Below are 13111 nucleotides of genomic sequence, written 5' to 3'. Positions count from 1 at the left end.
AAATCCACGGGAGCGCACCGGAGGCTCCAGCACTGCCATCATATACCTGTGCGGAGGAGAAGCCCCAGCACCAGGCGTGGAGCCTGGGGGAACCTACCAGAGATGTTGGTGGTGATCTCGGTGAGCGCCGTCTGGCCAAAGCCCTTGCCGGTGCGGGCCCGGACCGAGAAGAGGTAGGTTGTGCCGGGGTGGAGGTTGGAGAAGACGTGGTAGGTCTCATTGTGTAGTTTGGAGACAGTGCGTCGCGGGCCAGGCACATTGACCGCCGGGTCGGAGGACTCAATGCTCTGGTAGCTGATCTGCAGGGACAGAGCAGAGCATCACCAGCAGCCGCAGGAGAGGGGAGAGACCCCAGATCCGGGCGGAGAAGGGGTCAAAGGGATGGATTCAGAGGAGGGGATGGTCATAGGGGCAGCCTGGAAGGCAGATGCTTTTTGGGGTAAATCAAAAGCAGAGGTTCATCAGAAAAGCCCTTGCTGGATAATACTGGTGACCCCAAAAGCAGGACTCCCCAGCAGGGACAGACCCTGCCAGCAGGAAGAAGAACGCAGGCTGGATCCGTGCTCCAAACGAAGGGCTCGGGAGCAGCAATAACACCGCAGCCACCCTTAATCCCTGTGACCAAAAGTGGTGGTTGCCCCAGATCTCCCACACCGCATCCCCCCCGATGGGACCCTCCCATGTCCCCGTGGGTCCCCTGCGGGTGCCGCAGCCGGCCGGGACGTACCTCGTACTGTGTGATGAGGCCGTTGGGCTCCACCGGTTCCTCCCACTTCAGAAATATCATGTCCTCCAGCGGGGTGAAGGTGAGGGACTCTGAGGAGATGCCACCGGGCACTGGGGAAGGAAAGGGGACATGCTCAGATGTGGCAAGAAACCAGGCTGGAAGGATAAATCATCTGGGAAACCCCTCCAGGAGGCTGCAGCAGCTCTCCCCCGTGACCGAGCCACCGCGTCCCCTCTGCCATGTCACCCAGCTCTGGCATGTGCCACCAGACGGGGCTGGTGGCTCCCCAGGGCAACGATGCTCCTGCCGTGCTCCCAGGCCCACTGGTGACACTTTGCCATGGGTGGGGGGGGTGGGGAGGGAGGTCCCCTCGCCACGGCACAAACCCTGCAGGTACCATTTCTGGCATCGCACCCAGTTTCCCACAGCACAGCAGCAAGCCCCCAGGCGCCATCACCGGCGGAGCTCACCCGAGTTCACCAGTGCGAGGAAACAAAACAAAAAAAAATTCCCTTTTCCCACGCAACCCAAATCCCCCCGCCGGAGCCACCGGCATCCTCGGGAGACATTGCCAGCGCTCCCCCCAGCAAGCAATAACATCCTCATCTGCGCACGGGCTTGACATGCCCCAACCTTCCCCTCTAATTAACACCACCAACAATAATAACCGCAAACAATAACAGCGATCGACAGCACTGGGATCAATATTCACTTCTTTACCATGGATTTCTTGACCCGAGGGGGTGAGCGAGGAGGACAGGAGAGGCGACGGCTCAGCAAAGACCGCAAATTCACCAGCAGCATCCTCCACTGCGGGCTTGAGTACCCGAAACACGCACCCTCTCGTTGCAGAGGGACGTCAGCGCTTCCCCTCTATTTTTCTTTTTTGCAGCTTTTGTTCAGATCTAATTACGGGGCCGAGAGAGAGGGATCGCCTTCCGCGCGCTTCCCACCGTGCAAATACACAATTTCCACTTGATTTACAAGTTAATTTAATCAGAGGCACCGTGTCCTACACATGTACACAAGGCACTGATTAAATTCACGGAGAATTACGGAAACCTTTAGGGCAAGAATGTGTGTACCTATATAAATATTTTTATATATATAGGTACGGGCACGACGCGCTTGTGCATGCAGCAGGCTGAGACCGGCAGAGGCGCACAATGGCTCCCAGGTGTGCGTATACCCCTCTGCCATCCATATACGCACATATATATTTCTTTATGTATTTACATATATTTCTTCTGGCTGGCACTGCATGCACCCTGCCTGCAAGGGAGGGAACCAGCTCCCTGCACACGCCTCTCCCCAGCACCAACACGCTGCAATGGCATTTCCATAGGCACCTGGGATTGAGCCTCATCGTTTCGTGCAGACATAGTCCAAAATCTCCAGCCGACGGTCACCGACCTTCCCGAGCATCCTTGGATCCATATGGGGCACTTGAACACCAGCTGGGCAACCTACGGATGGGTCGCTCTCCTCTCTCGGTGCCCTGCCCACGCACCCAGGAGGCAGCAGGACTTCACCCGGCGTCCAAGGGGGATGCTGTGAACAACGCCCTTGGTTTGGCCCAGTTATTAATACCCCAAAAATGGGTCTTCCAGTCCCAAAACAGGGTTTACCCCTTGGGATGGGGGTGTGCATCTTTGCAGCCTACGCCAGGGCCCCCCCACTCCCAGACAAGCCCCAGCATCGCACCAGCGGACGCTGCAGCCGAAGCTGGCCCTGTGCTTCAAGGGTCTTATCAAGCGGCTGCCCGTCACCCGGTTGCGGGAGCTCGAATCCTCACCATCCTCCCAGGCAGGGAGACGCCGGGCCAAGCCTGCATGTAATATTCGCAACATATCCACAGGCAGATATCCATCGATCGATCCCACCCGAGGCCGGCCGTATACGCGGCCCCAAGTTCAATCCAAGGGGCGAGCCGCAAGCCCCGGTTAATCAAGGCATAGGGGAAAGCAGCTGGAGTGATTACAGTATAGCAAAAAAACATCTGGAGCTCCTGTATTAATATTCAATACGGAAACAGCTGGAACAGTCACAGCACAGTGAGAACAGCTGAAGCAATTAGAGCCAGAAAATAAACCGTCAGGAGCGTGAAGCTGGGTGCCCCCAATCGGGCAGGCTCAGGGTTGGGGATACAGAAAGTGCTGACGCACAGAGAAAGGTGCCGAATTTCAGCTTTAGAGCTGAAAACGGGACCCGGAGACCCTCCCGGCTCCGCTCCAGCTCTGTAGGCTTTGCTTTCCAGCCTGGGAAACGGGAGCGATGAGCAACGCACACACAAAAGCTGCACGGTTCGGTGGGTCCCAAATCGAGGCGAGTCCCACGCAGGGGGATCTCATGGCAGGCTTCTCCTCGGGGGTCGTCCAGGGGGTCTGGAGCCGGCCAGATCCTTTGCAATTATCAATTTTCCACCTTAATTGCTGATTCGTGATACTAAAAAGTGCTTCGGAGATGAATTACGTTCTTGCTTAACAGTAAGCGCCGGTGTCTCTGCGGGAGCCAGGGATGCTCCGGCCACACTCAGCACCCACCCCAGGGCACAGCGGCTCCTTGCACCACACGCAAGCCCCAACCGCTGCTGCCCTCGGCAGACCAGGATGAGACCCCCTCGCCCCAGCGGGCTGCAGGACCAGCGGTCAGAGCGGCAGCATTTGGGGGCTGCCCAGCTGTCCTTGAAGGCGGCTGAGTCGGCACGGCACGCAGAGGAGATGCTGATGGGGCAGCGAAGAGGGTGTGACGAGTGGAAGGAGTGGCGGGAGCTGCCAGCCCTGGATGCGGCCCGTCACTGATGGGTGGCACCGGAGACATGGAGCTGGCTCTGCCCTGTACCTCCTGCCACGTTCACCGGATCTCCAGAACCCAAAATCACCCAAGCACTCCACTGATGGAGAGCCGCAGCCAGGGACTGTGGTGCAGGGTAAGGCCAGACCTGGGAGACCTCTCCGGTGGCCCCAGCTCCAGGACATCCTCGGGGAAGGGTTGGGCAGGAGCAAGAGATGCCAAACCCAGGAGTCCGGGAGCAACGCTGGAGCCTCCGGAGAGGACGTCAGCCCCGCTCAGGTGCTGGCAGCGGGGACCCAACCCCAGGGCACGGCCAGGACAGGGAGAAGAGAAACAGCTCGGCTGCTCAGGAGCAACGCTGCTGGCAAATAACCGGGGCCAGACATCCCTTATCAACACACGCTCATCCACAGAGCTCGTTTGCACAACCCGAACACACCCGAGAGCAAACTTGTTCTCCAGCAAACTGGACAACAAGTCTGATGAGGAGCGGCTGAGGGAACTGGGGTTGTTTAGCCTGGAGAAAAGGAGGCTGAGGGGAGACCTCATCGCTCTCTACAACTCCCTGAAAGGAGGTTGTAGCGAGGTGGGTGTTGGTCTCTTCTCCCAAGTAACAAGCGATAGGACGAGAGGAAACGGCCTCAAGTTGCACCAGGGGAGGTTTAGATTGGACGTGAGGAAAAATGTCTTTACTGAAAGAGTGGTGAAACATTGGAACAGGCTGCCCAGGGCAGTGGTGGAGTCCCCATCCCTGGAGGTGTTTAAAAGACAAGTAGATGAGGCACTTAGGGACATGGTTTAGTGGGCATGGGGGTGTTGGATCGACAGTTGGACTTGATGATCTTAGAGGTCTTTTCCAACCTCAATGATTCTATGATTCTATGATTAACCGGGGAAGAGCACTGGGGAAGCTGAGCAAAGCTGCACCGGGCTCTGGTTAAGAGCTGTCTCCCAGCAATGCAGCAATGCCGAACTGATCAGCGACCAAGCAGATAAAAGATATTACCTAAGTGCAAAGCATTGATTGTTTCAATTATTATTATTGCTGCTAGGCTTTGGTTCCACACTAAGGGATGAGCGAGGATGACTCGTGCTGGAAGAAGCCGGGCATCAGCCAACCGTTGTGCCCTTCACCGGACCGGGCACAGCTAAATCGTTCCACTCAAAGGACCAGGGCAGCATTTCTGCAGCAACGTAGGATGTTCCTCCGCCAGAGCAACCGGTGCTGCCCCATCCCCCTCGTCCGCACAAGCCGCTCCCAGCATTTCCCTTCCCCAGCCACCGTCATTGCCCCTTTCTCTCGCCTCCCCTTGCACAGCCCTGGGGCTGCAACAGCCTTTTCACCTCCCCGCTAGCGCGACGGCTGCAGGAGATATTCCCATCATGCCCTTGGCCAAGAGCCACAGATGTGCACCGTGCCACACCCCGGCAGCTCGCCAGCCACGGAGTCACATTTCTGGGGACGATGCAACCCCCCCCGGGCAGACTCACCGTCCTCATCTGTCTGGAATATCACCTCCTTGCCTTCCTTGCGACCCTCGGGGTTAGAGAGGATGAGCTTGACGTGGATGTTCTTGTAGGGCAGCAGGTTTTTGATGGTGTAGCGGTTGGCGTTACGCTCCATCTTCACACACTCCCGGAAGGTTTGGTTGTGGCCGGTGCCCACGAAATAGCGGTAGCAGAGCGAGACGGTGTAGGTGTGACAGCGGGTCAGGTTGTAGCCCAGCGGCTCCCACTGCAACGTCAGCTGCCTGGACTGGATTTCAGAGAAAGCCAGGCCTTTGGGGGCCCGCATGGGCTCTGCAGGGGAAGAGAGATGGGGAGAGATGAGCGATGAAGCAAAACATCTCGTGGGTTTAAGTGTATTATCAGGGAAAGCCCTTTTACAGCATAGGGGTGAGATGGCCGGGTGTAAAGAGCAACCCTGACCCCAAAACTGAGACCAGCCCCGGCACAGGATGCTGCTGCGCTGCAGACAGGGCTGGGGACGTCACCGGGTCTCAAAGCCACCAACACCGCAGGGTCAGCAGCCCCCGTTGGCTCATCCTCCCCTACGGAAGAGCCACGGCGGGCACCGGGAGCATCCACACCGCGAGCGGCCCCAAATAACCAGGTAAACGTGCTTGCACGATGGGAGCCCTCGCATTTTCATCAAGCCCATGTCAGGCTCTCCAAAGGAGAGAGACTGAGCACCGTTGCTGGGAAGGAGTTTAATTAGCTTTAATTGGCGTGAACAGGAGAAGTCAGATTTAATGAGGAGCCAAGCTCCTTTGCCAACAGCACACGCACACAGGTGGTTTGGGTTAATGGCAGTAAACTCTTTTCCATACCCAAGGGTGGTGAGAAGGACACCGAGAGGGAAGGAGGGTCTTTGTCCACCCTGTCCCAGAGCTGATCCCCCAGGCGATTCCCCTGGGATTTGCACTGCGGAGCAATTTGGGCAGCTCAGGTTTGCAAGAGGCTTTTGCAACCTCAGCGGATGCTCCTGCAGGTCCCAACGCCCTCGTGGGACCATGCAAAACCCCAGTTGGTTTTGGGGGGGGGGGGCGAGCACAGCAATAGGCACACAGCCCCACCCTGCGGGGACCCCAGCCTTAAACCCGTTGCCACGTCCGGCTCTACCAAAAAACACCAAACCTCAGCCCCGATGCCCACCGGCATCCCTCCCCCGTTGGGTGGCCAAGGGCACGGGGACCTCTCCTGCCACCTCTCCCTAAGGCCTCCAGAGCCCCCCACACCTCCCCGGGCAGCGCCGTGCGGTGCCAGGCTTCAACCTTCCCCTCTCCTTTTTATTCCAGTGTATTTAAATGCTCCGGGCAGAGGCCGGCAGCACGGCACCCGGGGCCGATGACGGCAGGCAGCACGCGGCCACGTGGGGAATCTCCCCTCGCCCCAGCAGCTGCAGGATGCATCTACCCGGCGGCTTTTTCCAGGGTCCCCTCCCAGGCTGGATCCTACAAAGTGTGGGAGACACGGCACTGGGCAGATGGGCTGGCGAGGCTCGGAGGATGCAGAGGATCCAACCGCAGCCGCCTTTTGGGTGGAGGAAGGGCGGCTGTGTCACCATCTGCAAACCCGCCGTGATCCAGGAGAAGCCGGGGAGAAAACATACATCGTTATAGCACGTGGGAAGAGCTGGGGAAGCCACAGGATATTAAATATGGGGCGCCGAGAGTGTCAAACAGCGCCTGTCGTCGGCTTCAAGGTAATGCGGAAACCTGGGCTTTCCCGCAGCACCTCTGAAAATTAATCTGGGATGAAAAGCTCCTGCCAGCCCCTCGCCACGATGCTTGGGTCGGGGTTTGCATCTCCCCCTCCACCCCTGGGCCAGCACCGTCCACTCTCTTCACAGGCCTGAGCGCACCCGTCTCCAAAGCCGACCCTGCACGTGGGGCTCCCCGCAGCCACAGCCGAAGCCGCCGGGGACACCCCGCAGCCCTGGGGCCGCGCGGCCGTGTCCTGCTCCGCTCCTGCCACCTGTAAGGAGGATGAACCCACCGGTCCCTGTCTGCAGGGTGATGCTCCCAGCTCGTTCCCAGTTCAGCAGCACGGACCTCCACTTTCGCTGGGTTGGGTTTTGGTTTTTTTTTTTTGCAGGGTCCCAGCCCAGCATCACGGCGGTGCCGGGTCTCGGGGTGAAGACGGCGTGACAATCCTGCGCCTCCATCACGCTGTCTTGCTGCCTTCAACTTTGCTCAATTACCAGCAGTTGAACGCCGGCATCAGGAAGGCGGTTGCCATGGAGAGTCTGAAACGCCGCCACCAGCCCCGCCGCAGCCGGGGATGGGGACGTCCCCCACGCCGGGTCACCCCCCCCGTAGGGATGCAGGGTCAGACTCCCCTGAGGGAAACAGGCTCCCCTGCAGCCCCACGGCACTGGAGAAGTCTTCCCCCCATCACCCCCCAGACCGGCAGCACGGTTGCACCGTGGGCTCCGTTGGGGCATTTTGGCAGAGAGAAACCCCAGCTCCCACCTTCCCTGGCGACACCCCAGGGGGGCTTCGGCAGGGATGGGGTTGCCCTGAATTACCCCCAGGTCATCACCGTGCGTGGGAAGGCAGCCAACCCCCCCAGCTTGGCTACCACCCCGCCGGTGTGGCATAGGATTAACGTAATCTTAAAAGAAATGTCTTTAGAGGCACCGACCACTCAAAACCAGGCACTGGAGAATAATCTACAGCTCCCTCTGAGGAGGGAACAAGATGGGAACCTCGCTAGGGACAGCCAAGGGGCTCATCCTCAGGGACCGCGGTCCCGAGGTTTGGGGATGCCCTGAGCTGGGTCCGGCCCTGAGCCCGCAGCCCCGGCGGAGGGGAAGCAGCCGTCTCCTGCCGGCCTTTGCCCGGCTCCAGGGATGGAAACCAGCCGCATGGCAGCTGCTAACTCTCTGCATCCCGTTGCTGTGCCTTCCTGCCCCGAGGTCACACCTGGCTACTGTTGACTCTGACCAGCAAAAACCCACCATCCGTCAGGGCGTTTTCAGACTGGACAGACATTCAGCCCCTCTGCACAGGCTGATTGCGTTGGCTCAAGATCCAGCCTCGCTCATACACCCTGCTACCCTCCAGCCATGATCACAACATGGCTTTAATTAGCGATCCCTCCCGAGATGCTGCGCACAGCCGCTAAAAAGTCAATTAAAGGCGGATCTGTCGGAAGAATCACAGAATCATAGAATCATTAAGGTTGGAAAAGACCTCTAAGATCATCGAGTCCAACCGTCGACCCAACACCACCACCCACTAAACCATGTCCCTAAGCACCTCATCTACACGTCTTTTAAATACCTCCAGGGATGGGGACTCCACCACTTCCCTGGGCAGCCTGCTCCAATGTTTAACCACTCTTTCAGTAAAGACATTTTTCCTCATGTCCATGAGCGATGCTTCAAGCTCCTGGACCACAGTGGCAAATGCCTTCGGCACCCATCCAGCCCCAACCGCGCTCCCCAAGGCTCATGGTGGCAGGGGACCTTTGCCCAAGGCCACCTACCCGGGGTGGCCGGGATGCAGCATGGGACCCACCTGCACACTTGGTGCGGCTGATGAGGGGCGGCCCCGGTTTGCCGGTGCCCCCCTCGCCGGGTCGGGTGAGCAGGACACTGATCTCGTACTCCGTGTCCGGATCCAGGTGCCAGAGCTTGTAGGTCTGCATGTTGACAGCGTGGACCTCTGACCAGGGCCCCGAGGTCATGCGGTACTCGATCTCCTTGCGCACAATGGGGCCGTCCCCGATGATGGAGTTGGTGTTGAGCTGGATGATGAGGTAGGTGGAGCCGGCCCGGAGCAGCTGGGGGGGTGCAATGGGCGTGGGGGGCTCTGGAAGAGAGCAGAGATGGGGCAGGTGGAGCATCCCCCTCCAGAAGCAGCTCCACAGCATCCCCAGCCCTGGAGCCAGGGCAACACCGGCACAGCCACAGCTACCACTATTTTTTTTTTTCTTTTTCTACTAGCTACAGTCGAGACATTCACAACACCTCTTCCCAAACAACCCCATCACCTTCAGACTGCGGGGCACGGGACAAACTCGGATCCCTCACCCAGAGGACGTGAGGATTGACACCAAAGTATAGGAGGGCACCATCCAGTCTTTAAACTTCAGCCTGCACATACGCCCTCCATCACTTTTAGCGAGGCTTTAACAGCTGCAGTAGGGTTTCATCTGATCAAACCTTAATTATCTTTATAAGATACACTGCCCAGCATGGTGCTGCACAGTTTCACCATAATTAATTAATTCCCACCTACTGCAATCAGAAATAAATGATCTAAGGCCACCGGGAAAGGTAGTTTCCTGGTTTTACGTTGAACCATCCACGCGTAGCAACTCATTCCCAGCGAGAAACTGCGATCCCACCGCCCCAAGCATCCCACCTTCCTCTTCCTCTGCAAACAGCGGAGCAGAAATAGCCCGTCCATCACCCAGAAACCCGGCGGGCAACAGCAAGTCACTCACCTTTCACAATGAGCTCGGCGAAGTTGGAGACGCCCGAGCCACGGCTGGACTGGGTGACGCAGCGGTACAGGTCCTGCTCCTCCTTGGACACCTCGTCCAGCTGGAAGGTGGCCAGGAAGCGCCGGTGGCTGATGTGCTTCACGGAGGCGGCAGGGACCACCTCGCCGCTCTGCCTCTGCCCCACGAGGAGAGACAAGACGTTACCAGGAGGCACGGCGTGACATCCAGAGCCACCAAACATGTCCCCAAATGATGTCTGCTTAAAAGGGGGAGGGATGACCCTTCTCCCCCCTGCCCAGCAGTGTCTTCTCCCAAAGGGGAGCCACGGAGGCGTTGCAGAAGCAATGCACAGGGTTGACGGTGGAGATGCTGGTTTCACCACCGCCGTTGCTCACCTGCATGAGGAACCGCTCGGCCTCAGCAGCCTTGCCGGCGGCCACGCACTGGAAGGTGGCGTTCTGCCCCGCGTTGACCTCCACGTCGCCCAGGCGGGAGAAATGAGGCGCTTTCGCTGCCGAGGGACGCAAGCGAGAGGTGACGAAGCGGCCGAGCTCCGAGGGGACCCGCAGTAGCATTACTGCAAAAATCCCGCCACAGCCCAAAAACCCACCCAGGATGCCAGGGCTGGAGCCAAGCTCCAGACGGGCTTGATCCCCATTCCTCACAGCCCAGCTCGGAATCAGGAACTTGTTCCCGTTCCCGTACAACCAGCCGGTGTCCCAGGGAGGGATGCAGCCTTCCCCTCCAGCATCCCGCAGCGCTGTCGCCAGATGCAGGCTATTGGGGTTGATAGAGGGGGGCAGGTCTCCTACCCCAGCCTGGGAGAAATAGGGGGTGAACCCCAACAGCCAATGTGTTGGGACAGCCTGGGATTTCAGGTCCCCACCAGCCCGGGTGGCCCCTCTCGATGGGGATGCTCAGGCCACGCGTTCAGCCTGCATTTCTCTGAGGTTTTATAAAAATCCAGTGACGGAGATGGAAAAAGGAGCCCCAGAGGTACCCAGGAGATGAAGCTCCACCAGCCCAGGTGACGACAGGACACCCAAGTGCCACGAGGCTGCACCACGGCATTAGTCCATCAGCTCTCCCCAGGACCATCCCAATGGGCACCAGCTCTGAACCCTGCTGCCCAGCCCAGCTCAGCAGCGCCCACCACCCCGCTGCCCTTCGGGGTCCCCCACCCTCGGGTCCCATCCCGTGACACTCACAGCACGGATAATTCAAGAGCAAAATATCATCCAAGCCAAGATAGCCCCTGCGCTCGCTGGAGACCACCGCCTCGAAGAGGACCTGCGGCACCAAACAGAGGGTCACCCATTGCCAGGGTGGGGTCCAGGTCGTGCAAGGGAGGGTCCGGGTCATGCAAGGGGGGGGGGGGGGGTCCACTAGGGCTCACCTGGTACTCGCTGGGCCAGAACAAGCTGACGGCCAACTCCGCCTGGTGCCACTGGTGGCCATGGGAGCCGGAGGCGTTCCAGACAGCGCTGCCCACCGGGCCCCCCATCACCCGGACATAGGCGCTGAGGGTGCCGGGGCTGTGGCCGTCCCGGCTGTACATGAAGTAGCTGAACTGGAGGCAGTGGGTGTCATTCTCGCTCAGCGCCTGGAAGAGCAGGTGAGCTTTCTGGCCCGGGGCGTGCTGCGAGGAGTTCACCATCAGGTAGGAGCCTGTGGCGGGAGGGAGAAGCAGGGAGAGAGTGGAGTAATCCTCCTGTTCCGCATTTCCTGAGCTTTGCCGGCAGCGATTGAGAAGGTGGAGGATGCAAGATTGCAAAGATGCACACGACCTTGCACCGATGCCCGGGTCCCACTGGGTACCTGTCCATGCCAGCCCGCAGGGACATGCAGGACAGGAGCCAGGGACCAGGGATGGAGTCAGTGTCAGGTGTCCATTTGAGCAGCAGCAGGACACCGAAAGGGGACTTGGCTGCTGGACGAGGAGGGAAGGATCAGACCCGCTGCCTCCAGGATAAGCTGCTCACAGCCGCGGTCCCCCAGGACACCAGGGTCGGTAATGGCTTCGATGCCACCAGAGACCCTCCGCCTGCTTTCCTTTAATGCTCACAGCTTCAGCTGCGTCAATACTGCCCTCCCCAGCCAGGCCCCAGATGTTTAATTTCCATTCCCATCGCCTCGTATCATTTACCACGCAGTTGTCGCCGAGTTTAAACTGTGCTCAGCAGGCGCTCACAGAGAGGAAAAAACCGCTCATCGGCTTAACGAGCGGCAGCACCGCGGCTCTCCGGGATGCCGGCACAGCGGCTCTCAAGGATGCTGGCACCATGGTTCTCTGGGATGCCCACACCAGACCCGGCTCCCCACTGCCCCACCACCGGCAGCCGCTGGTACCCCATCTCCCATCACCCAAAATCCCCAGCAATGAAACCAGGAGTCCCGGCGCTTGCTGTACTTACGGGGCAGGCAGGATGAAAATCCCAAAGGGGATCCCAAAGGCAGCATCCTTCCCTGCCCTACATGCTCCATCCCAGGCGGTCCGGAGGCAGGAGGGGGATGCGGGAGACCCGGATCTTCACGGCAGCTCCCAGAGCCATCCGGCACGGCCATGGGGCCGGGACACGGGGCGGATGGGAAGCTGCCCTACCAAACCCTCCCCAACACCAAAGGCGAGGGGATTATTAATATCCCTTCCATTTTAATAATAGTAGCAGCTGTAAGTAACAAAGCCAGGCCATTTATTTGAGTCTACCGTTGTTTTCCTGACAGTAGGCGCTTAATTATTAATAGCTTTCACCGCCAGTTAATTTTAACAAATTCACATGCTTTCCTCCCATCAGCTCCCTGCAAGTGGGCACCAAGAAAAACCTAGTGAAGGCAGCGGGGGGGCACCCATCCGTCCCCCCCAGCATTTGGGAGCTGCACCTGGGGTGACCCCGAAATGCTTGGGGGGGACCCCAAAACACCCAGGGGGTCACAGCATCAGCTGGGGAGACGCAGTGCCGGGTACCGCACCACAGTGCATCCTCCAGTGCATCCTTCAAAGACAGAGCTGGGACAGGGGAAAGAAATCGCCAAGAAGCAAAATTTTCACCGTGTCACCGATCCGCACGGCTGCCTGGTGCTGCCAGCCCCTCCGGGCAGATATTCAGGGTGAAATAAAATGATAACAATTTATTTTCTTGTAGTCAAGACAGCCGCATTTCACAGACAGGCGGGAAGGCACGACGTCCGTATTCCTTCTCTCCCCCCCCCCCCCCTCCTTTCCTCCGGCAAAATTATTTCTGCACTAACGAGAGTGGCTCCAATTGGCCCAGGTGACCACAGCGTGGAGAGCGAACGCCGGCCCGCCCCGCGCCAGGGGACATCTTCCAAAAGCCACCTCCAACCGCTCAATCTTCCAGGCTCTCATTAATGAACGCAGACCCTTCTTCCTCCCCTCCCTTTAAAAACAGAAAGCCAGAGGACCAAAATAAAGAGACCAAGACTAAAATTAAACCACTGACAAGTTATTTTAAAAGACGGAGAATGTCCGTTAAGGTCAGCTGGGACCACGGACACGAATGGGTGGCAATCATCACTCATCTGGCAGGGCTTCCCCCACGCGCTATTTTTCCCCCTTAATTTTCTTCCCAGCGTTGCTGCATTGGAGAAACCAGGCTCCCGCCGCTCGCTTTTGTG

The 13111-nt window shown here is 58.7% G+C and overlaps 1 protein-coding gene across 5 annotated transcripts in view; it reads right to left on the bottom strand.

The window, feature by feature from the left end:
* PTPRU (protein tyrosine phosphatase receptor type U) overlaps window positions 1-13111 on the bottom strand; it is an 82796-nt gene that overhangs the window by 45410 nt on the left and 24275 nt on the right. For all 5 annotated transcript variants that reach the window (XM_076357613.1, XM_076357614.1, XM_076357615.1 and 2 more), the window contains exons 3-10: window positions 10872-11143; window positions 10684-10765; window positions 9871-9986; window positions 9476-9650; window positions 8545-8838; window positions 5012-5320; window positions 728-837; window positions 98-299 (exon numbers count right to left, since the gene is read on the bottom strand). In XM_076357613.1, coding sequence (XP_076213728.1) covers window positions 98-299; window positions 728-837; window positions 5012-5320; window positions 8545-8838; window positions 9476-9650; window positions 9871-9986; window positions 10684-10765; window positions 10872-11143 — 1560 coding nt within the window. The remainder of the gene's footprint in view (window positions 1-97; window positions 300-727; window positions 838-5011; window positions 5321-8544; window positions 8839-9475; window positions 9651-9870; window positions 9987-10683; window positions 10766-10871; window positions 11144-13111) is intronic.

Source organism: Aptenodytes patagonicus, chromosome 21 (assembly GCF_965638725.1).
Source record: "Aptenodytes patagonicus chromosome 21, bAptPat1.pri.cur, whole genome shotgun sequence".
Taxonomy (NCBI): Eukaryota; Metazoa; Chordata; class Aves; order Sphenisciformes; family Spheniscidae; genus Aptenodytes; species Aptenodytes patagonicus.
Note: the sequence above shows the minus strand (reverse complement) of the source record. Positions and strands in the feature narration are given on the sequence as shown.